The sequence below is a fragment of the Benincasa hispida genome, chromosome 8, assembly GCF_009727055.1.
Source record: "Benincasa hispida cultivar B227 chromosome 8, ASM972705v1, whole genome shotgun sequence".
NCBI classification, from domain to species: domain Eukaryota; kingdom Viridiplantae; phylum Streptophyta; class Magnoliopsida; order Cucurbitales; family Cucurbitaceae; genus Benincasa; species Benincasa hispida.
Window position 1 is genome coordinate 18,720,130 of NC_052356.1, and position 25,526 is coordinate 18,745,655.

The 25,526-nt window shown below is 32.8% G+C and overlaps 4 protein-coding genes across 5 annotated transcripts; 2 read left to right on the forward strand and 2 right to left on the reverse strand.

Moving 5' to 3' along the window:
* The first annotated feature begins 864 nt into the window (after positions 1-864).
* LOC120083327 (18.5 kDa class I heat shock protein-like) lies at positions 865-1,740 on the forward strand. The gene has a single exon (XM_039039035.1). It carries the CDS (start codon positions 1,068-1,070, stop codon positions 1,548-1,550), a length of 483 nt encoding a protein of 160 aa, XP_038894963.1. The 5' UTR covers positions 865-1,067; the 3' UTR covers positions 1,551-1,740.
* A 1,768-nt stretch (positions 1,741-3,508) lies between these two features.
* On the reverse strand, positions 3,509-6,146 carry LOC120083328 (mitochondrial import inner membrane translocase subunit TIM10). The gene is made up of 6 exons (XM_039039036.1): positions 5,979-6,146; positions 5,830-5,881; positions 5,372-5,424; positions 5,148-5,186; positions 4,912-4,981; positions 3,509-3,791 (listed from the first exon to the last, which is right to left on the reverse strand). The coding sequence occupies exons 2-6, from the start codon at positions 5,872-5,874 to the stop codon at positions 3,741-3,743; spliced, it is 258 nt and encodes an 85-aa protein (XP_038894964.1). The 5' UTR covers positions 5,875-5,881; positions 5,979-6,146; the 3' UTR covers positions 3,509-3,740.
* Positions 6,147-13,149: 7,003 nt separating this feature from the next.
* On the forward strand, positions 13,150-16,773 carry LOC120082731 (DNA-directed RNA polymerases I and III subunit RPAC2). The gene is made up of 4 exons (XM_039038008.1): positions 13,150-13,302; positions 14,624-14,726; positions 15,130-15,206; positions 16,429-16,773. Exons 2-4 carry the CDS (start codon positions 14,626-14,628, stop codon positions 16,563-16,565), a joined length of 315 nt encoding a protein of 104 aa, XP_038893936.1. The 5' UTR covers positions 13,150-13,302; positions 14,624-14,625; the 3' UTR covers positions 16,566-16,773.
* A 698-nt stretch (positions 16,774-17,471) lies between these two features.
* LOC120083374 lies at positions 17,472-20,565 on the reverse strand. 2 transcript variants are annotated; one of them, XM_039039108.1, is made up of 3 exons: positions 20,258-20,565; positions 19,448-19,938; positions 17,472-18,072 (listed from the first exon to the last, which is right to left on the reverse strand). In XM_039039108.1, the coding sequence occupies exons 2-3, from the start codon at positions 19,903-19,905 to the stop codon at positions 17,844-17,846; spliced, it is 687 nt and encodes a 228-aa protein (XP_038895036.1). In that variant the 5' UTR covers positions 19,906-19,938; positions 20,258-20,565; the 3' UTR covers positions 17,472-17,843. The 2 variants fall into 2 exon arrangements, with proteins under 2 accessions (XP_038895036.1, XP_038895035.1); XM_039039107.1 differs by having other exon boundaries at positions 17,473-18,072; positions 20,160-20,565.
* Between the last annotated feature and the right edge of the window lie 4,961 nt (positions 20,566-25,526).

The following is a 25,526-nucleotide window of genomic DNA, read 5'->3' on the forward strand; positions in this document are numbered from 1 at the left end:
TAGATCATAGTCCAACTATGACTAAACCCCTCTCGTATCACTAATCCCTATAATGAACAATAGATCATAGTCCAACTATGACTAAACCCCTCTCGAGCCAAGAGAAGGTGTGGCGCCACATTGTTTAAGACCCGAAATCAGCCCTTAAGGGAGTAATTTATCTACTTATCCCTGCCTTGGAGAATGAGTGAATTTTATCTTGTGTAATTATGTTCTGCAGCTCCCAATCAAACGAATTCCCAAAATGGTAGACTTGTTAAGTCGGCGATCTGGTCACTCTCACCCATACAAATCAAAGGACCGCCTTAGAAGTAGAAGTTCACAACTCACTCAGGATTCAGGTCATGTAACCTTTTTTTTCCACGTCTATGTGTGGAGTCTAAAGAAAGGAGGAAGGTTTTCAATTTCGGGAACAACAAAATCCCAGATTCCATCTCCAAGTTTTATGCCAGCACAACTAAGTCATGTACGTGGAGTAAATCATATGTGGAGAAAATTTCCTATATTTCGGTAGTATGGAGAATTTTTTGTACTACCTTTCATTTAGTGTGTGTCATGTCAATATATTTTTAAAAATAGAACGAGATCCACTAATATTAATGTGAGATCAATAATATTTATAAAGGTAAATTGATAGGGTAAATGTAAAGAATATGATACTATTGTAATATTAGAGAATTCCTATATCACGTCCACGTTTCATTATGGTGCGCACATAAGAAAAAATAATTAAATTTGAATAAATAGATAAAACTACTCCCATTTAGCAATGTTTGTTAGGCCCATAATAGAAGCCCATTGTAAGCACAATTGGCTTAAAGCCTCGAAGGTTCTACAATGACGAAGGCGAGGATATTCCAAAGAAGAGTGAAAAAAAACCTTCCAGAGAAAACCAGAATCTTCTGCCAGTCGCTATAAATTCTCACCTCTTTCACTTTCTTCACCAATCAGAAACTCAAAACCAACATTTCTACTCTGATAATCGTTGAATTCCATCCAGTCCCGATTTCAAATCTCTGATCCAACTCCAAGTCGTATTTCAATTTCTTCAAACTAAACCTAAGAAGATGTCGATGATTCCAAGCTTCTTCGGTGGGCGACGGAGCAGCGTCTTCGATCCATTTGCCACTTTCGACCTCTCAGATCCATTCGATTTTCATTTTCCTTCTTCAATTTCATCTCACTTTCCCGAAATCGCTCGAGAAACTTCAGCTATGGTGAACGCTCGTGTTGATTGGAAGGAGACGCCGGAGGCTCATGTTCTGAAAGCAGATCTGCCTGGATTGAAGAAAGAGGAAGTGAAAGTGGAGATTGAAGATGGAAAAGTGATTCAAATTAGCGGCGAACGGAGTGTAGAGAAGGAGGATAAGAACGAGACATGGCATCGGATAGAGCGAAGCAGTGGAAAGTTTCAGAGGAGATTCAGGATGCCGGAGGATGCGAAAATGGAGGAAATTAGGGCATCAATGGAGAACGGAGTTCTGACTGTGACGGTGCCGAAGGCGGAAGGAAAGAAAACGGTTGTGAAGTCCGTCGAGATTTCCGGCTAAAACTGAATTTGAACATGTTAATTTGTAAGCAGTGAGTCTGTGTAAACTGTCTTTGTGAAATATGTAAACAAATTAGTTCTCCCTTCTAAATTTTAGTCTCGAATAGGTGTAAAATTACAATATGAATTGGACTAATAACAAATATTTATCATTTCATTGTAGATAAACACAGATGATGTTATTCTATTGATATTTTGTTATTATTTATAAATAGGAAAATTTGTCAAATTACACTTCTTTTATCAGTTTCTATCTTGATATATAGTGATGGTTATATCTCAGTTCGATCCACTCTGTCAACTACTTGAGTCAATACCACATTCGTTCAATTTCGGTGACCCTCATTTTTCAGAAAATGTAATCAAACAACCCTTTTTATAAAGTGTATTTAAATGAAAATGATTTTTCCAAACAAAATGGCATCTTAAAATGGAAAATTGGCATAAACCAGTATGATGCATAAACATTTTTGAAGAGGAATGGAATTTTTATTAAAACATACATTCTCAATTTTGAATTTTCGACAAATACCAACATTCTAAACCAACCAATAAAAAAAAAAAAACCTAAAACTCCTTAATTTTTTCTCTTTTTTTTCTTCTTTTTTTTTTTCGTATTTCACCCATACGTTTCACTATATATTGTAATTTTGTTATATGAAACAAAAATATTTTTTTTTAAACAATAGTTATATGCATAAAATCATAAACTTAAGTGTCGATAAGTGTTGAAATTTTGAAAAAATATATATATTTGAATATCATATTTCTCTAGGTTAAAAAAACTGCAATAAGCACTCTGCCTTAATAAAACTTTAAACCCCACACAAACGCAGACTAATTCAATTGGAAAAATAAAATTGAATGTTTGAAAATTTTATTGATATTTTTTATTTAAAGACTAAACTTAAAGATTTAACTTTTATCTTAGACCTGCTTATGAAAATAAACCTCACCATATTTTATCAAAGGAAATTTAAAATAAGATGTCACCCTTTTCAGGGTTTTGGTCGTGCAATTTCATTTGTGACATCCAAACCCAAGTATTTTTAGTAAATATACAAAATATAATTTGTCATCAATAGCCTTGAATTCAATCATAACAAATGGCTAATATGATCGACAATGCATAAATCGAATAACTTGACTAACCTAGAAAATTGGGCACAAATAAAATTGAACTTTTACGACATAAGGTTTTATATCTCTTTACGAACATTTTTAAAAAGTATTTTTTTTTTCCTACCAGTTTCTCGTTCCCTCTCCCCCTTATCCTCCCTTTCCCTTTTCTTCCTCCAACAAGAATATTGTTACTTCTCTCAATGCACAAATATGCAACTCGTCAACAACAAACGTGACAGAGAGGCAACATGTACAACACCCACAGGAGCAAGAAAATAAGCAAGAACGAGAATACAAGCAAAACGAAAAAAATAAAAATGCATGACCACACGCAGGAGGGAAAAAGAATAAGCAGGAAAAAAATGTCGACGCTAGCGAAAGGTTGGAAAAATTGCTTTAAAAAAGTTGGTCAAATCTCATTTGAGCACACATTTTTTGCCAACCATACAAAAATCTAATATGAATTGTATCGTATTGTGATATATCATAACACAATAAAGATAAATATTTTAATTATTATTTAATTTAGATAATGATAAAATATCACTCAAGAACATTTTAAACCTTTTAAAAAATCAGGACTAAAAACGAATATTTCGAGATCTTAGAAACCAAACACACCCACCATTTACACAAGAACTAAAAATTCATTTTTCCCATATTTTTAAAAGAAAGGACCGGCAAAATAAATTTATATAAATGGAAGTCCAAACACTATTTAAGAGGCAAAGTACTATTAAGACTTTATTTAACCTTCCTCTTCAAACACTAAAATTGAAGAATTGGCAAGAAAGATACTTGTGTGGCAAAGTATAGCTAGCCAGTATGATCTTGAGCAACGAAAGAAAAGGGTATAGAGACCCAATCTAATATTTTCTAGAAAATTTAAAATCATAGTTAATGGTGAAATGAAAACTATAAAATTGACAAGATTGTGCCATTATCAATGCTTTCTCGAACAGCAAAGACTAAGTTATTTCATGAGATGGAGAATTAATCAGACCAAAAATGCATAAATCAAAGCTCTTCATTCCCAACTCACCAACAATCATTCAGATCAGGAATCAATTCACATTGGAGGTCTACCAGACCCGAGTAGCTGGCCAATTAAATTCGTTACCTGAAGCACAGTAAACTAAGAATCAATACCATAACTAAATAACTAAAGGATGAATGCAAGCAATCAACAACAATGGATGATGCAAGTTCAAGCAAATACATTGCTTTATCATAAACAAGCTGATTGAAGAAGTGATTTTCTTTCAAACCAGGAAGGAACAAATTTAAAATTATGTCGAGGGAAGTATTCTTAAGTTATAGGAGAAACTGTGCCCAATAGACTATGATGCACCTTAATCATGTCTTTGAATCCCAATAAGACGAAACACAAAATAGAACTATATTTCAATACCAGAAGAAAAAGTACAACATCAATACTTGATAGCCTTTCTAGAGAGTTCTCTCTCTCCCAATGTCTAACACTGGTATATCCCCAAGATAATTCCCTCCACACTAAGATCCCTAACTCCCTCTATTTATACACAAGTCATCCTTGGTTAATTACCATTAGACCCTTGCTAATATCCTATTAATATTCCAAATTTATCTCCTATTAGTACTCTCACATCGCGGAACGTCAATTCAAAATAATATGCAAGCCAACTGATCAATCCTATAGTTTCATCAGAGTGTATGAAATTTCTTTAATTTGGAATGCAAGTGAAAGTGTTTCAACTCTTTGGAGAAAATCCAGGCTCATATGAACCTGAACATAACTCGATTGGTTTAGACATAACTCTTGACTAAGAGGTTAGAGGTTTGAATCCTCCAACCTACATGTTTGTTGAACTCAAAAAGAAAATCCAGGGTCACAATAAGAGGAATTTACCAATGGCTTCTGTTTTATCATAAAGACACCTGGTTTCGTTTATCATATGTGCATCCATGCCTCAAAGTCGAAAATGATTGATTTTACCATATTCATAACAAGTATTGATTTGTAGATTGTAAATAGACAACAAAAACACATGGATTCATTTAAATTTCGTTCCAAACACTACAAAGATTTTATTTAAACATGATATTATGATATTTGAATAAGGACAGAGTGATTAAGAAGAGCTAAATGAATTTGTCTCTATACTTTCAATCATGAAAGGGAATAAAGTGATGTGTACTATTTGATCATCACATATCTCATAAACTAAAAAACAGAGCATAGAATACAGAAATCAGCTTACATGCCAATACTTGGAAACGCAGCGGTCAATACAACTATTTTCACCCATATTCAGCTCAGATTCCTTGTACCTAAAATAGATGGTAGTTGTCAAATGACAAAAGACAATGCATAAATCTAAAAGTGAATGAGATAGAATCAATCTTATAATGCCAAAACTACAGCCATAAGAAATTGAATTTTATGATTAGACAGCATGCAACATCCAAAGATGGATATCTAAGGCAACTCTCCTACCTCTTATCAACACATTTGTTAAAACATGAATGTGTAAGCCTGAAAGACAAAAAGACAGGCATGAGGTCAGAGTCTGTGAAGAAGGTAGAAACATGAAGCTCAGGTATCTCGATTAAACAACACATACAGAATCTTCTTTCAATGAAAAAGCTTCTATGTATATCTCATCTTACAAATGCTTTTATTAGAAAAGTGAAATAAAAAGAAAATGTAGTAAAACCTACTTGTTGAACAATTCAACTCTATATTCCATCTCCTTTTCTGCCATACCAAATATCTGCTCAAATGCAAAAACATCGAAATAAGTTTGTGCTGGTAACTATAAATTTATGGTCTACATTTAAGTTATATCAACATGATAAAGAATCATCAAAGGCTAATAAATTGAACATATTCATCACTCCAAATGGACAGAGTTCAGTAACAAAACATATTAAAGCATGAAAGATAAAATTAAAGGTTGAAAACTAGCTGCTTAATGAGTGGCTTTCATTCAATTAATGAAAAATTTTCCTATAACCATGCCCTAACAATTACATTTGTCCAATTTGGAGAAACCCCACCAAAATAAAACACACAGATTCGACTCATGATCTGACATGCTCTCAATGTACTCAATCCAAGTACTAAAATCCCAAATCATGGCCGGTGGAAAAAACTGAATAAATAAATAGAAACTAACCTGTTCCTTGTCCACAGCCGATGGCATATTGTTTGGAGAAGCCATTGAGACTCTGAATCAAACGAAATCACAATCCCAAAACTCGATTACCCACCAAAAAGGAACAATTATTTAGAACAAACCGAGAAAGACAATTTGTACAAACTCACTTCAAATGAAATGTCAATGCAAATTTTAAAGATCGAAGGTCTGGGTTTTGATGGGTTCGATGAATCTGATTAGTAGTAGATGGAGGAGGCAAAACCCCGCTGCTAAATCTCCGGGACGATGCAATGCCAAGGATTTTACGAAATTGTTACCTTTTGATTTTAGGTTTAAAGGTATACTTTATTTGTAGGGTTCTCGACCCGTACAATTTTCAATGTTTCTAAACTGAAGAACCGGAATTTTGACCGGTTTGGTCACCTGAACCAGCAGGGTATCGGTTCACCCGAGCCGGCATGATCGAATTGAACCAATCAACATTCTGTGGCTAAGAAAGGGTAATTGTCCGAAATAAACCTAAAATATTTTCATCTTTCAAATATAGCACTATTTTAGAAAATTGGTTAAAATAATTTTTCTCAATCCATATCAACTAAGATCGACCACAGAGATTTGGTTAAAAGAATAAATTTTATTTTGCACTTTCTCCATGAAATCTCGTGCACTTATATTCTACTCATTTTTCAGTCTTTCTAAATAATCTTATGTTTTTTTTTTTCAAATTTTCTCCAAATTCGATTTATCTTTAAATATATTATGTGATTGCACTGTGAATTTTTAAATTTTGAAAAATATCAAATTTTACTAGAAGAAAATTAAACAAGAGCTTGAATATATATAGAACTTTGTTGTTAATCTTGACTGGGATTTACCGATAAGTCCAAAACAATTAAAAATGTTAATTTTTCATCGATCTAAATAGACTTGGAAAACTATTTAAACAAACTTTCTAACCGACACTAGTTCTGACCGATGGAAGCATCTTAAGGTTATTTCGGATGATTTCCCGTAAAAGAAGCCTAAACCTTAAACCTAGAGAATGGAATTAAGTCAGGTCAATTACTATTTTTTAAAAATTAAAAAAATTTTAAAAAAAAACGTAACCCACAAATTCCAATGAAATTTAGGGAAATATTATTATTATTATTATTAAATGGTATAGAATGATTTATAAAATGAAATTCCCAATATATGTTGGGCTTGTTGTGAAGTTGAGGAGTCCAACGACGCACAACAAGATTACGGATATGAAGAAAATAATATATAATAAAAAATAGATATTAAAATAAATAAAACATAATATATAAATTAATTAATTAAATTAAATTAAATTAACAAAATATACCATAAGACGTTTCTCTAAATTCTCAACTTTATCCAATTATCATGAAATTTACCCAACGTGTGTGTCTTCCAAAATCCACCAAATATCACTATTTATAGGTAATTTATGATAAGCAAATAATTGGCAATGATAGGAGTTGGAGCATTTAATGTTTATTTCCAAACTAAGGTTCCTACCCATGGTGAAGAATTACAACTTTTCATGGCATCTTTTCATCCAATAGTCATAATGAATCTGAAAATTCATATTCATTTACGTTATTAATGTCCTATGTATCTATTTAATTTATGTATTTGCATTTATTAAAGGTTCATGATTTTACTTGATAGATGAAAATTAAATAAATTAAATAGATACATAGGACATTAAAAACGTAAATGAATATGAATTTTCACATTTATTATGACTCTTGGATGAAAAGATGTCTTTAGATGCATAAAAAGTTGTAATTCTTCACCATGGGTAAGAACCTTAGTTTGAAAGTAAACATTAAATGTTTCAGCTCCTATCATTGTCAATTATTTGCTTATCAATTTGACAAGTATAAGGTGGATTTAAGAATCCCTTAGACGTCGGATTTAAGAACCATGTTGAAAAACAATTCCCAAAGAATTCAACCTCAACAGACCCCATAACCAATTTGATCTCAACCCCTAAGATAGGCTAGATGACAGATTACTTAGATGATCCAATGAACCAATGATTGGACAAAGATAGAAACTCCCATCAACCCTTGATCTTCAAAGCACTCCACAAGCAAGACATATCAACTCTCACTTGAATGCTCCAAATATTCTTGCATTTTATCACAATAACACACAAGAAACAAAGCTTAAAAGCTTTCAAGGTTTTAAAACCTAAGATTCTACATTTCAAAATCTTCTTCTATATCATGATTATGAAAAGTACAACATTACTTATACTGAATGAAAAGACACTATGAAAGGATGCAACCTTTCATCTATCAAGTAAATACATTAACCTTTAATAAATGAAAATACATAAATTAAATAGATACATAGGACATTAATAACGTAAATAAATCTAAGTTTCCAGATTCATTATGACTCTTGGATGAAAAGATGTTTTTAGATGCATGAAAAGTTATAATTCTTCATCATGGGTAGGAATCTTAGTTTGGAAGTAAACATTAGATGCTCCAGCTCTTATCATTGCCAATTTTTTGTTTATCAATTTGGCAAGTAGGAGGTGGATAACATGGATACTAATAATGTGTAATGTTGAGACACATAGACAACACTTCGGAAAATGATGGCATGACACATGGTCAATGGACACTAAGCATGAGCATCTAATGAGCATTTACTATCATAATATTTATAATACTTCCCCTTGGATGCCCATTATATATATGAAATATGTCTCATTAAAACTTTACTAGAAAAAAAAATCCATTGGGAAAAAAATCATAGTATTTCATATAAACTAATACTCTTAAAAAGAATACAGTATATTTACTTCCCCTCATGGAAATATCACTTAAGATCTTTGAGTCGCCACATTCGAATATTGTGCACTAATTTCTCAAAGGTTGCGGTTGATAATGATTTTGTACATAAGTCTACTAGGTTATCTTTCAAACAAATTTGTTGTATAGTGATGTCACCATTTTCTTCAAGATCATGAGTGTAGAAAAATTTTGGTGAAATATGTTTTGTTCTATATTCTTTAATATATCCTCTTTTGATTTGGGATATGCTTGTTGTATGTGTTGTCTTCGTATAATATCGTTGGAAGATTTTTACTAGAAGGCAAACCACATGTTCCATGAATGTGCTGAATCATTGATCTTAGCCATACACATTCTCGACTAGCCTCGTGCATTGCAAGAATTTTGACATTATTTGAGGATGTAGCTGTTATGGTCTGTTTCATTGATCGTCATGATATAAAAATTCTTCCCCATGTGTACTAAGTGACCTGTTTAAGATCTAGTTTGTATGGGATAGATAACTAATTTGCATCTTCAAAACCAACTAGATCATAATTAGATTTATTATAATAAAATAAATTAATGGAAACTAATTCTCAAATAAAACATACCAAATGCTTAACTCTACTCCAATATCCTCCTTTTGGAGGAATATCATATATATGTAACAAAATTACTGAAAAATACTACAAAGTGTAGTGTATAAACTAGTCAAGCTATATAAGTGCACTTATTTCTCAAAGTTTATGGTTCTTCAGGACCTAACATTCTTCATCATCTTTCTGAGATCAAATGATATATCCTTTTCACATCGAGTGAATGAACCACCATAAGAATATTCAATGATGTACATAATCCACAAAAGAACTTTAATGTATAAATTGATGTAATTCCATTAGCCCTATACTTTATTTGCAAGCTAAGGCAAAATTTATCATCTCAATTTATTTCTTAAAAAATTCGATTGTCTTTTAAATCTCTTCAAGAGTTTCTGCTCAAATCATCAACATATAGTAAAACTCATATTGTGATTTCTTTATAAAAGGATATAGACAAATAGGGTTATTTTTGTACCATCATATCAACAAATATTGAATAAGGATTATATCACATTTATTAGGAATATTTTATAAGAATCTCTATGATATATAATCCTTCAGGAATTTTTATAAATAAATATTTGAATTATAATATTTTTCAGAAATTTTCATAAATAAATATCATTATTATGAGATTTATATAAATGTGGTATGACTACATCCATAATATGTATATTAAACTTTTCATACACAATCAGATAAATTAAATATCCCATGGTATTGTATATCGACCATTAGAGAATATGTTTTCTTATAATTAATACCAGTCTATTACGAGAATTATTGTGGGATCTATCTCGCTTTATATCTTGTGACTTTACTCTATTTGTTTTACAAATATTCCACTTGTATCCCACATGTTTGACATTCTCTGATGTCTGGACTACTAGTCCTCACGATTTGAAAAATGAATTTATTTATATTGGATTGTTTCTTTCCATATAAGTCGATCCTTTCTATTTCGATATTTTTCATATTCACTTTCATAAATAATATTGTGAATAACATATTATGCAAAAATGTTGTCAACTTATATGGTTCCATAATTTTTTGAGATCTCGTTATTATCCTTATTTACTTCAATATCCTTATGAGTACTCATATCTTGGGTTTATTCTAGAACATCCATATTCTAAACCAAGTCATTTATTGACTATTTCCTTTTCGAGGATTTTTATCTTTGGAACCGAATGGTCTATCACACTTTTGGCCTGTCCTAGACTCATTAGTGACAACTTACTACATTTAATGGAGCATTTGCAACTGGTATATGTGATTTAATCACTTTCTTAGCATTTATAAATACATAAGGTAACTGATTTGCTATATTTGCAAATAAATTTATTTTTGAACTTTAGGTTCACATTGATCTATATGGAAATCTAAATAGGACAATAATAATGCATTCTATGTAATTTCTTTTTCCAACTTTTTAATTCTTCCCCTTAATGTTGAAGAATTGATCTCATTAAAATGACAATCAACAAATCGTGTAGTAAATACATCATCCGTCAGGGGTTCAAGACATTTAATAATTAATGGAAAATCATATCCAACATATATTCTTAACCTCCTTTGAAGACCATCTTAGTACGTTGTGATGGAGCAATTGTAACATATACTGCACATAAAAAAAAAATCTTAGATGAGAAATATCTAGCTCATGGCCATAGACTAATTATAATGGCGAGTACTTATGATAAGCTACTGGCCTAATGCGTACAAGTGATACCATATGCAAAATAGCACGTCCCCATACAGATGTAGGAAGCTTGGCTCTTATAAGCAATGGTCTAGCAATTAACTGCAACGTTTTATGAATGATTCTGCTAAACCATTTTGTGCATGAATACGAGCTATAGAATATTCAACATTTATCCCAATTGACATACAATAATTATAAAAAAAAAACTTGGGATGTAAATTTACCAGCACTATCAAGACGAATGGTCTTAATTGTATAATCAGGAAATTATGCTTTTAACTTAATTATTTGAGCAAGTAATCTTGCAAATGCAAGATTTCGAGTTGATAATAAGCACACATGTGACCATCTACTGGATGTGTCTATTAATACCATAAAATATCTAAATGGTTCACTTGGTGGGTTAATAGATCCACATATATCACCATGAATTCGTTCTAAAAATGTAGGGGATTCAATTCTTACTTTAACTGTGATGGTTTAATTATCAATTTTCCTTAAGAGCAAGCCGTCACATGATAGTCCATTAGATTAAATAATCTTATGGCTCTTCAATGGGTGTCCATTTGAATTCTCAATAATTTTTCTCATCATTATAGACCTTGGATGACCTAATCTATCATGCCAAATTGTAAATATGTTTGGATTCATAAACTTCAGGTTCGTTGATGCATATGTTTCAATTACTTGTATATGAATATAATATAATCCAAAAGAAAAAGCATACGATTTTTCCAATATACGTTTTTCATATGAGACAATAGATATGATATAAAGATACTCCATATTATTATTTCTATTAGTCTCAATATGATAACTATTGTAACGTATATCTTTAAAACTAAGTAGATTTCTCTTTGATTAACTAGAGAACAATCAATTGTCAATTTTAAACTTTGTTCCTCTAGGCAAAATAATATTTGTTTTCCCAAAGCCTTCAATCAGGTTTGCAGAACCTGATATCGTATTGACTTTTGCTTCCAGCATTGTCAGTTTGGAAAAATATATGCTACTTGCTAAGTATTGTATGTGTAGTTGCACTGTTTGCCAGACATAGATATTCCTTTACTCATTTTTTAGTCACCCAACATATGAAAATAATCTAGGTTTCCTCATTAAAAGAAAATAATTACATTAAGGAAAACAACATTTGGAATATACAAAATTTAATATTAACCAAAAAAAAATGAAAATAATAATAAAAAAAACATCATTAATACTAAATATTCTCAAAATCAAAAGAAACGTTTGTTATGTCATTGATTGTGCCAATTTTCTCTTCAGGAGATTTGAAAAAATGTGCCCTATTCAAATCTGTTATATTGGATGGGTAAAATAAGTGTTTTGACACACGAAAGGTAGGTGACCAATGACCAATCATTCTGCATTGAAAGCATTTATTTCAATACTTTTTGAACTTTTATCTTATAGAACTTTTCCTTTGTGATCATTATTTTGTATGCTTCTTTTGAAATTTGAATTATTATAACGACCACCATAAAAATAATAATTATTTCTTCTTCTGCACAGTCAAATCTCTACTGCGACCACGAACTCGACCACGATTGTTAACATTCACTTCAGGGAATGGTGTTGTTTCTGTTGGTTAAAATTCATGATTTTTTATCAACAATTATTAAAATTTACAACATTCACTTCAAAGAAGTTGTTGCCTTAGTTGGCTAAGATTCATATTTTCTTAATCAATGACTCCTTATTTCATTCAGCCACGAGAAGATATCAGATGAGTGCATAATACTTTTAAAATATTTCTCTCAATATTGCTATTGTAGGAGGATATCCGAAATGTAGAAAAATATCATCTCTAACATATTGATTTAAAATTTTGGAGCCTCAACTCCATCCATTTACAACGAGCTTTAGGAAGAAAAATTATTTTCTAATGATCACACTTTTATGGAATCCATGTGTATTTTGACATCAAACACTAATGACAAATAATTATTATCATTAGTATCAAATGCTACAAATTCTAAGCATAAACATCAATGGACATAGATTATCATAAAAATATTATAGTATTTCCATTTTTTAAAAAACCCATTATATCAACTTATGAATGCCGCGACTAAGGGGACGGAGATGCTATTTATGTGAAAGTGAAGGAACCGAGAAGAGTCTTGTTGAATGGAACCCTAATTAATAGCATGGGTTGGTCGAACCAAAGAGCCGAACCGGTTCGGTTCGGATTTTATTATCGGTTCGATTTTTTACACCCCTTCAACTGAATGGTACTAAACCCATTCACCTTTGTTTTTCTGATCTCTCCCGCCGTCTCTGCTCTCTCCATCCTCCTACAACTCGCTTGTCGGCCGGCCACCGACGGCAGCAACTCGATCTCTTCTCGCCCTCCTTCTCTCTCTCGGTAATCAGTTCTCACGGCCTCTCTCTCTCTCTCTCTCTCTCTATACATATATATCGATATGTATATATGTATGGATGTATGTATATGGTCAGTTTACCCACCAACAAGTGAGCGATGCGAATGTTTGTTGCTTATTCCTCGTGCGTGTGTAAGAATTAGCTGGGTTCGTACTTGTTGAATTGACTGGTTTTTGTGGTTTTAGTTATGAAGAATCTAATTGAATTTGTGTCAAAAGATGGGTATTTCAAACCATTCTAGGTTATTTTGTGGACATAATGTTCTCTGTGTTTATGGGTACATTAAGGTATGGTGAAGTTATTTTGGTTAGTTGATTTAATTTTTGGTGGTTTACTGGAAGTCATGTCGCTTGGAAACTAAAGAATAGTGAATTGATCTGAAATTTCCTATAAGAGAGAACTGGAATATATGAAAGAGTCCCAATGCTGCATGCCCAAAACCTAAAAACTGAACTAAATGCACTCCACTAATGCGTGAGCTCATGTACTAGTTTCGATTTACAATATCTAAATGTTAGTGTGAAAGAGGTGATGATACTGTAGTCTGTAGGAGTTAACTTAAGATCTCCTAAGTTGTAAGATTGGAGCAAATCATGTCAATTTGTTTCTTAGAACCTTTTAGATTAAAAACCTAATAGTTACCCTTCATGTAAAAGTGATGCCTTGCATCATGGTTTTCTTCTCTTCTTACTACAATTATTTCTTGAGGTGCCCCGTAGAACAGGACGTCGTAGTCTAGCTCTAAATTTAAATACTTATAGTGTAAGAGAGTCGTAGTCAATTCTCCCCAAAAGTGCAATTGATAGGAAAGAATGCAATGCAAGGAGTAATCCTATATTTATTGCTCAATAGGACACTAAACATCTTCATACTTAGGGCCTATTACTTCAATGGCTTCTCCTACTAGCCCATGCCTCTTTTAGGAGTAACATCCGGACAAGTAAAGCTGGTACGGATAGTAATATAGTCTTGAAGAAATAACTTATCAAAAGTTTCCTCTTCGAGCTACTTATATGTATGTATTATAGATTAGAGGTTTCTGGGGATAATTGAATATTCATGAAACTAGTCTAGCTAATTTTATGTGTATGCACTTCTGTTAACTCCCAAAGTATTGATATTTCAATTCTTAAGAGTTGGTGGAAAAGAGATTTCGATGGCTCCGTTGGTTTTGTAGAATTTTATTTTTGGCTGATTTTTTTGGTACATTTTCCTTGATCTTCCCAATTTATTTGCCTTCATTTCTAATCAAGATGCTGATTCTGTTTGGTTTTTCTTTTTTTTTTTTTTTTTTTTTTTTATAGCAATGGAACATGGATCCTTCACAGATGAGACCAAATCAACATTTTCAATGGCTGATGAAGATCATACACTTGCAAATGCTCTCAGATACACTTTGAATCAAGAGTAGGAGCTCTTATTCAGTTATTCTTGATTGAATATTTTGAAATGTTAACAAGGTGTGCACATGCCAAAGAATTTGCAGTTCTTGGACCATTTATCTTATCTAACCATTTCATAATTGACTTCTATTAATTCATGACATAAAGAATTAAATAAATTATTGGTTCTTGTGAACATATCATTAACAAGGTCCTTGGATAACCCGTGATGCATAAATTGATAAATAATGTACAACCACTGCATGTGTTAATATGTTGTCATCTTTTTTCACCTATTCAAGCAAGAGGAATTGATAGTTTGGTTGTTTTTTTTCCCTTGTCCTTAAAAAAGCTGGTTTAGATTGTTGTTGTTCTTTAGTAAATCATATCCGACATACTTTTAAATGACTTGTAACATCATCTTGCAGTCCAAGAGTGACATTCTGTGGGTACAGCATCCCCCATCCTTCAGATAATCGAGTTAATATTAGAGTCCAGACAACAGGTAATATTTTGAGGTAGTTTGACTCTCTGATGTGTAATCAATCGCTTCCTGTTTAGGACATTGTTTCTAATGATTAGATTTGTTCTTTTCTGGTTTTTCTTCTTTACACGCATCCAATTTATGCATTCATGAGATATATAGCTTATGAATCTATGCGAAGTGTGATACTTCAAAGAGAAATCTTTTGATAAAATCGCTTCTTTTTTAAGAACATATGTTAGATCCTTGTTGCTTTGCTAGAAGTAGAACCTCATTACTTTTATAAGTATATAAAAAATGTGTATTGTAGTACTTCAACAATTGGTCGTGCAGTTTCATAACTTTGACAAGATTCAATCCTGTGTCTAAAGTTTGAAAAGCTATTCTACGTCCTGGGTTTGGAAAGATATCTTTCCACCTTTTGTTCTTCCTCTTATTTTTGAAGAGGATTGATGATTTGCATGTTTGTTTCGGCTAAACCATTTATGTTTTAGAAAAAAAACACTAATAACTCAACATTGATGTGAGAAGTGTGTTAGAGAAACATTAGTTGATTTGACACAACGTGATAGGAAAATAGTAGGAAGTGGATAACTGTAGAAAATAAAAGGTCATAGCACATAAAAGAGATTTGATAAGTTGCTTTTGAAAGATAATATGTTGCATAAGCCGGTTTATTATATACCATTATCCACTTTTTTCTGGTGAATCAATCAATGTTTGTTCTATAGGGCATGTCACACTAATTACACTTTGAAGTTCCTATTTGAAACTTTTTAAAAATGAAAATACCCATTAGGTACAGCTCAGGTTACTTTAGATTTCAAAGACATAGTTGCACAGCTACCCATTTACTTTAGAATTCAGAGACATAGTCGAACAACTTATAGAATAGATCTGATTCAAGTAGGGACATAAATTTATAATTGAAACTTGAACATATGTCCCATACCCTTTTGTGAAGTGAAGCCCAACCAACCAAGATGTTTGAGGTTGAGGCCTACAGAAATAGTGTCCCAAATGAATGGTCTTTACTCTTTCCCCTAAGTTGGAGTTGCGGAACCCAACGATCTGCAGTTGAAAGTCGGCAAAGCTATTATTGATTACTAGGGAAAAGCAAAGCACATGGAAATATGGTAGGGGCAATATAGCAAACAGAAGGCTATTTGTTTGAAGTGACTATGCATTAGTAGCATTAGCATTAGAGATACTAATGAAAGGGGTTTTTGATTGAACATTGCAGGTGATCCTGCAAGAGAGGTTTTGAAAGATGCTTGTCAGAACTTGATGGTGGTGTGCCAGCATGTCAGGAACACATTTGACAAAGCTGTGCTTGATATCAAACTCACCAAACCTGTGGGAGACATTAATATCAAATAGAATGGGACCTTTCTTTTTATTTGGCTTGTAATTTACTTTTTTTTCTTTTTGTTTAATACTTATTGTAGTTTACAGGTTATTGAGATGTGTTAGTTACTGGCTTTTGGAACATATTCATTCCATTGAATTTTGATTACTTTTACTGTTATCTCAACTGATGGGATGCCCTAGGGGATTTCACGTTAAATATTAGATATCGTTGATTTTACATCTTATTATAAGAATGCAGATATTTTAAGATCCATGAGAATAGTAAAGAAACATGTTTGGTCAAATTAGATTAAATGCCTTGGTGAGAGATCTCTAATCTTTTTACCCCACCAAAAAAGAAACTTTCTTTTTAAGACTTTTGAGTTTAACATGAGGGAGAATTGAAACGTCTACGTTCGATTGAGAGTATCTTAATTAATTGAATTATGTGTAGGCTGATGTAAAATTTTATAATAAGTTTATCACCGAAAATTGTTTGGTGTTACAAGTCAAGGAGTGGTTAGCAAAATAGTTAAAAGACGAGAAAAAAAAAAGAACATTTATATAGTTTTCGTGGGAGACTCCAATTCTTGAAACTCATTCCAAGTGGTTTATACTATCACATAGAAAAAAAAATAATACAAAATAAAACATAACTGCTAAAGATGTAATTAGTTATCAAACCGAGCATAGTTTAAATGACATTAAAGTATATTAGAAATCACAAAATCTATAGTTCAAATCTCCCTATCTTCAATTATATTAAAAGACATCGATGTAATTAGTTATAAGTTTGCAAAGTCCGATCCTTTATTAGTCAAAGAAAGGGGGAAAACTATCATCCTTCTGGGGTAATGGTAAACTTTATTTGTTTATTTCACAATCATACTCAAAATTTAACAAAATAACATAATATTTAGATATTAAAAAATAGAAAAATCTCTGAAGTTATTTCCAGAACAGGGTGTGATTGTATGACAACTCTTGATATTTTATTTTAAATGTCCTCAAATCAGTCCTTTTTTTCCTTTTTCTTGTGGAGCTGCTGTTGTCAGGAAAAACATATTTTGAGAAGCACAGTTTAAGAGAGATGTACTTCAATTTACTGATCCCTCTGCATTCACCACATTACAACTGAGAAATGCCTAAATAAACCACCCTCATCAAAATTAACTAAACAAACTGAAGTATAAATATATATACAAAGGCCTGTGAAGAACCCAAATTGCTTCAAGAACTTGCAATGCCCAAATTTTCCATTCTTAATTAATTTTCTTCCTCCAGTAGATGTAGCTGATTTTCCTAAGTCTATGACATTAACTTGAAGTGAAAAAGCCAAGACATTGCAAATGCAAGGAGCATGCAAGCAAGCAGAAAGTTCATAATGCGTCGACCATGGAAGATCGTTCGAGTCTCGACGAGAGTTAGGGGTGCTGTCAGAGCTGAGGATGGTACTGCAGCCGCAACTGCATTGCTTGGTTCATTTATTTGTTGACTTGCAACATTTTGTGCAGTTGCCCCACATATCTCGCAAATTCTGCAAGGAAAAGATCATATTGCTCATCAAGTTAATAGTCATAACTCATAACAATAAGGCGTCGACATATCCTCAACCTGAGCATAATTCAATTGGTTAGAGGTTCGAATTTTCATCCATATATGCCGTTGAATGGGAGGATCATCTAATAAGGATTTGATATATACCCCAACCAGCAAAAACGATCTAAATTTGGTTGATTGAAACTTGAAAGTTCCTGTCTAGAGAGTTAAACGATCTCCAACACCTTCAAGATATACTGATGATATTTCTAAGTTCGAGAACAGTCGTGCTCATAGGCCAAATTAGTGTATTACCAGATCATGCACCTATTGCCAAAACTGTAGATATAAATACTTTGAATACGCCTTACTCTTAACTTAATGACAATATGTTCATTCTCAATAGTAAAGCTTTACGAACAAAATCTAGTTGATGAAAGGTTTCTAACCAGAATTCTAATTCCTCTGCCCAATTTCTAAGTGTCTGAAAAACAAAAGCACAAATCTGATCTATGTTATCACAAAAATGATGGAACAGATTAGCTGCAGACAAGCTTGTAAGTTCAACTTTCCCACATGGGAAATTTAAAGGAACTTAAGTGTGACACCATCATATATTTAAATGCAAAGAAGAAAATGGAGATATCCCATCATTCTTTATCTTATGTACATGATACTATACTGATAAATGCTAAATTTGAACAACTTAGAAGTTAGGACAAAAAAGAATCCACCAAAATTGAGTTGATTACTTCAAGGACTATGAAGAAAACCAAATACTGACTGCAGAAGATCTAATCACTTAAAGTTTGTAGTCATAATGAATTTACATAATACAACATAGAGGTGGAACAGTTTGGGGGCAATTCATGGCAGAAGACTCAAGAGAATTGTTGCTAAAAGAAGAAGCAAAGGAAATAATGTCTTCTGGTTTTTGGTCGTTAGTTTTTTAAAATTAAGCCTATGAACATTCCTTCCACATCTAAATTTCTTGCTTTCTTATCTACTTTTTTACCCATAATTTTTAAAAATCAAGTCAATTTTTTAAAACTAAAAAAAGTAGTTTTTAAAAACTTATTTTTGTTTTTAGATTTCGACTAAAATTCAACTCTATAGTTCAGAAGAGATGCAAAAATGTGAGGAAATAAACTTAATTTTCAAAAATAAAAAACAACAAAACGAAAGGTTACCAAAGAGTTTTAGATTTTCGATTTATCTCTACAAGCTAATCCAAGTCCAGGTAAAACTTTAACAAAACCATTGATGATCAAAACATTCAAAAGTAAATTGGAGAGAAAATTCAAGAATTGGGTTTCTGAAGGGGACGAAATCTGATAGGGAAAAATGGGAGATCATTAGAAATGATTACTTACGTGTTTCCCTTGATTTTGAACCAAGTCTCAGCACATTGCTTGTGGGCAGTACCCAAATCACCTCGACAGCAACAACCAAGCTGAATTGGAGTATCAAAATTATCTCTTCCTCCGCCGCTTTCCAGCTCCAAATGACAAATTCTGCAATCCCTTTCGATCTTACCCAAATGTACCTTCACCTCCAAATCCCCGCTCTCCAAATCCACCTCCGACGAGCATTCCGAGATGAAATGACCCATTTCAGCATCCGGAACGCCCTCTATCTCGCCGGAAAACTGGCCCTCGCCGTGAGACCCCCAAGCTGTAGAGTCGAAAACCGAGTGCCACGACTGGTCGTCGGAATCATCGAGTACCGACATGTCGCTGCAGCTCCCAGCTGCTGAACGAGCATCGCGAAATAGCACAGAGCTCGGATTCGCAGGGTCCGGATCACCACGAGGAGCTTCAACCGCTGACATCCTGTGAAACCCAGATGGAGAAATGGCATTCGACTGACGAAAAACCAAAAGATATGTATTAACAAACAGTGCAAGAAGACATGGCGGTCCCAGCAAGATGAAAGATTAAGGAGGGTTGGAGGCATTTATAAGTAACAACCATTTTCCCTCCCTTCCTCTTTCATCTCAAGTCCTAATCATATACAGTTACAGTTCCCATACAGATTTCAGAATGTACACAAGTAGAACACGAAATCAAAATTTAGAAGACATACCACAGTCAAGAAAATGAAATTATCATCATAACACCCAGCAAATTAAGAGCTCAACTCTCTCAAAATATTCCCTTTTAACCATGAGATTAGAAAAGCACCTTGGAATCAAGAGACAGAGGGAGAGGGGGCAAACGTGGGGTTATGGGTTTTTGTCTGTTTGTTGATTTGTTGGTTCTCTCTCTCCATCAAAGATGATAATAACAGGTTCGTCTCTCACAAAACAAATACAGACACACAGTGAAACTCTTTTTCGGCGTGTCAGTTTCGATTGGTGTTGTTCAAAGAGAAAAGGAAATGGAAAATTAAAAGAAAAAAGGGTGACAAGAACAGTGATTATTGAAGAAGATGCAAAAGAGGAAAGGGATGCGTGAGAGACAGAATTTCCAGCTTTATCCGATTATTTAAGGATCATGAAGCTAGTCTATGCCCATTCTTACTCCCAATCTCTTTCACATATTATGCTAGACAGTTTTATCTGTGAGTGAGATGAGAGATTATAAATATAACCATTTATGGCATGAGAATTAAGATTAACAAAAATTCATTGGTAGATGAGTTGTAATGGTCACATAATTAGATTGATTTTGATCACATTACTTAAAAGTACGTAATAATATATTTTTCAGACAAATAAATAAAATATGTGAATATATTTTCAAAATTGATAGATAACAAAAAATTTTAAAAATCAACAATAAACTAACATTGAAGACTAAATTTAAAATTTATTACAAATATATAGACTAGAATTGGACAATTGAAAATATAGGGACTCAAATTGAATAAACTTTAAGGCATGAGAATCAAAATGATATTTTATCGTTCTATATATTTAATTTGAGGATATGAGTAATTCTAGTACACTCAACTAGGGGTGGACATTCAAATCGCAAAAACCGAACAATTTTTAAAAACCAAACCGAAAAATGCGATTCGGTCCGGTTTGAAGAAATTTTGAAACCGAATTAATTTGGTTCAAATTTGAAACCGAACCGAACCATTTTTAACTTATATATATATATATTAATTTATTTATATATTTATATATTTTAAAAAAAGAGTAAAACCGAATTTAAAACCGAATCGAATTGAACCGTTTTTAATTAAAAAATATATAACATAGATTTTTTCAAAATGTCAAAACCGAATTTGAAATCGAAAGGAACCGCATATATGCGGTTCGGTTTGATTCGGTTTGGACTAATAAATTGGTTCGGTTCAGTTTCACATATTAGAAAATTCGGTTGGATTTGATTTGTGGTCAAACCGAACCGAACCGGTTCCACCCTTACACTAAATACAATAGTTTACAATTAGACCACCACCACTATCAATGCAACACACTCATCACGTAAGACAAAGAACCGATATCAATACATTTGAATTAGATAATCAATGAAGGGCATACCTCAGCCTAGTCATTTAGCTCAAAGATGAATTTATGTATTTGTTTAGTGATACTGATCTCGCATCATTTAATAAAATTATAGTACTACCACCACTATGAATTGACCTTGTGATCAATAAAGATTATATAAATAATAAAAGATGTAGAGAGAATGACTTTAAACAATGGAGACCACTTATCTAAAATTTAATATCTTACAATAAAGGCCATATAAATAATCAATGAAGGACATACCTCTACTATTAGGGTTGAGACCATTTAGCTTAAAGATAGAGTAATTTTTGCTTAGTAATATTTCTCTTTTATCTCACATCATTTAATAAAGGGAAATTTTCATAGATAGAGACTTCTATCAGTTTTTATCATTGATAGGTACTGATAATCTTCTATCAGCTTCTATCAAAGAAGATTAATGTCACACCCCTTCCCAGATTACCATCTTAATCCGGAAGAGAGTGTGACGATAGTAGTTACCAACCCTTTTGTGGCACCCACTACCTAACTAGTCTCCTTAACCTACTTAAGAAACCCTGTATCCCATAAATAACATTCAACAAAAAAAAAAAAAAAAAACTTAAAAACAACCTCATTTCACTAGGGTCCAACACACAATATAAATACGTCATAATAACAGTTACAGAGTTCAGTAGGTCCCAACATTCATTAGTACTCCCTAATATGAACAATATACATATGTACAAACATAGACATGATAGACACCTTGAATGACACTTTAAACTTTGAGTTAATCTTGAGTCCTTGAATGACAGAGCAGTAGGGCAGCTAACTTCTGGGGAGATGACCACTACCTGGAGAAAAGGAAAACATTTGAAAAGAATGAGCTACTAGTCCAGTGAGTGACTAATAAAACTTAATCATCATGTTTAATACTGAAAAATTGCCAAGCAAACTCATACTTAAACCTTTTAAACATAGAATCTCTAGAAACATTAAATCATCATAACTTCTTAAAACCTTGTTGAGAGAGAAGCCTTTTGTTCAATCTTTCAACCTTTATCCTAAGTTGGTATGGAGTAGTCTCAACATAACCAACATCAACTCTACCTACGTGCACGTGGTAATAACTAAGTACCATTATACCGGTACTATGACCCCGATACCTTCTCAATCTCACTGTCCTTCAGTTCGGGTTCACCATAATCATCATAAAAACTTACTCATTAAAACATGTATAAAAGCATAGTAACATGAAACATATGTTTAAACATCCTTATCATATAAATATGAATTTCTAACGCATGCTTGTAACATTGAGTACATAAATACTTAAACATCCTTTCATAACTTCTTTAAACTAAGTCATGTGTTAACAGACTCTTTAAAAACTAGTTTGTTTGGAAAACATCTTCATAAATAAAGCTAGCATGAGTCTAAACTCTTAAGTAAAACATGATCACTAAATATTGGAAAACATATAGTTTTGTCATTTACAGCCTTTGACGTCCTTCCTACGGTTGATAAGCCTTCCCTATTGACGTTAACTTTGTGGAAATGATAAACATATATGGTCAATGCTATTAGTCCGCTCGTGAGACTAGCTCACATAAACAAGCTTAACATTCAACTTAGAACATCATCCTTCAGCTCAATACATACCTTCTTTATGCGTTCAACACTTAGAAAATTCTTGGGTGATGTTGCTTAGCTATGCAGCCAACGAGTTCTCACTATGCGTCAATGCATGCCCATGCGCCCATTCAGCCGCTCGCCACTATCGCATCACCTTAACACCAGCGCACGCCTTATCGCCCACAAGACAACCCTTGCGCCCACGCCTTGCGTGCATATTGGTGCAATGTCTCGCGTCAACCTTCCCTTGTGCGCGCCTGCAACTTACTGATTGAGCTGCTTGCTTGCTCAACGGTTGCAGTTGCTTGCTTATTCAAACCAAAATTCCATATTTATTTTTTAGCTCGAATAACTTATTTTTCAGACATTTTTTTGGAAAATTTTCTTCTAAAAACTTGTTTGAAAATGTCTTAACTTTCTTACCTTAAAATTTGAGCTTTAAAATCCTCATGATCTGGTCAGAATTCTCCGATCTCTACTCCTGGCTCAGATTCTTTCGAAAACCTGACCTTCTTGAAGAATCCTTCAGATTTCAACTCGAATCTCTAAGAATTTCCTCTTAGCAGCCCAGAGCCATCAACTACACTCATCAATCGTTCAAATGGCTTTGAAATCACCTTTTTTTTCAAGTAGACTGCTCAAACCGACCCTTTGAACTGATGTCTTCTTTTTATACTGTGAACTGTATGCCCCCCTATTTAATCCTTAGGCTGCCATCTTACCCACTAAGTGGGTTTAATTCTGACAGCTGGCCCACTTAAGTCAGCGATTAAGCTGAGAACTCCATCTAATCCAATGCATTATTCTTCAATCCATCGCATGGCACATTCGGCGCTCACAACTAACTGATCAGCACATACCTTGGCGCCTCTTGTGCCCATCGCCTTGTCCCTTGGTCATCACATAAATTCCTCGCACGCAACCCTTCGGCTAGTCAATGCACACCATCGCATGCGCTTGCTGCTGCCACAGCGCCTAAGGTAGCCTTGCCCATGTCGTGCGTGTCTAAACTCGCTAACCTCAACATAAGGCTTGGCGATCGCATAGCTCATGCCCAATGCTTGGCACTCCCTTCGACCAACACTTAGCCGTCTACTCCTTTCCTCGCGACCAACATGCGCTCAACTAACCTCAAGATGCTTAGGTTGCCGCATACCTCAACAAGACCTTCAATGCAAGGCTTCCATACTTAGCCAAATTTTCTTCCTTTAACTGTACATATTTATACTTTAGCATCCGAGAGCCTAAATATTCCACTCTTAGAATATTTTTGTTCTTCTTCTATCTTTCTCAAGCTTCTTCCCTACAACATAATATTAACTTATTCTTAATCTTAATTAACATACTAATTAACATGCTTAAATAGGAAAAATAGGGTTGAGGGTTTACAATTAAAATTTTAATAATTTATGTAAATAATTTTCCTTATTTTTCTATTTTTGCAAATCCCTCTTTAATAAAACTATTGTCTTACCATCACTATGAATTGACCTCATGATCAATAAAAGCCATATAAATAATAAAAGATGTAAAGAGAATGAGTTCAAACAATAGTGGTCACTTATCTAAAATTTAAAGTTTTACAAGTTATTGTGATAATCAAATGTAGTAAGATACGACAGTTGTTCTATAAGAAATAATGGACCATGGAGATAAAAGAATGATGCTAGATGTGTATTCAACATGAGAAATGAACCAATTGAGATTCTTTCCTCTCACTTTGTGGGTGTGCCTAAGAATGATAATGATCAAATAAAGTGGGTTTGAAGAGTGCCTTTGTTTGGTCCTAGGTAGTTTATCAGCCCACATCATAAGATCATATAGATTGAGTTGAATAACATGTGGAAATTAAAATATTCAAATTACTTGATCTATGTGTCTTAAACATTGGTGCTAAAAAAACATGTCTTAAACATGGTTCAGATTTTTGTATCTTTTTCTTTTTCTAAGAACTATGATTTTTTTAAAAAGAGTAATAAATAGTTACACATCATCACATTACATTAACCTAAAATAAAATTGAGAATAATAATAGAAAAAGAGTGATAAAATGAAGTAAGTATGAATATTAAGATTTAAATGTTTGAGATAATTAATGTAGGGATGTGAATATGCAAAATAATTAATGTCTAAAAATTAAGGTTGTTTTGAAATATAGAAAAATGAACTAATTTATTTACCAATATAGCAAAATGTCACTATCTATCACAACTGATAGACAGTGACATTTTGTTATATTTGAAAATACTTCTAGTTTTTGTCGTTTAAAACAATTACTCTTAGTTTATATTAATTAAATTATTTTTCACAATTAAATTAAAAATTTAATTATCAATATTACTTTTAATTAATGTTTAATGTAATGTCTA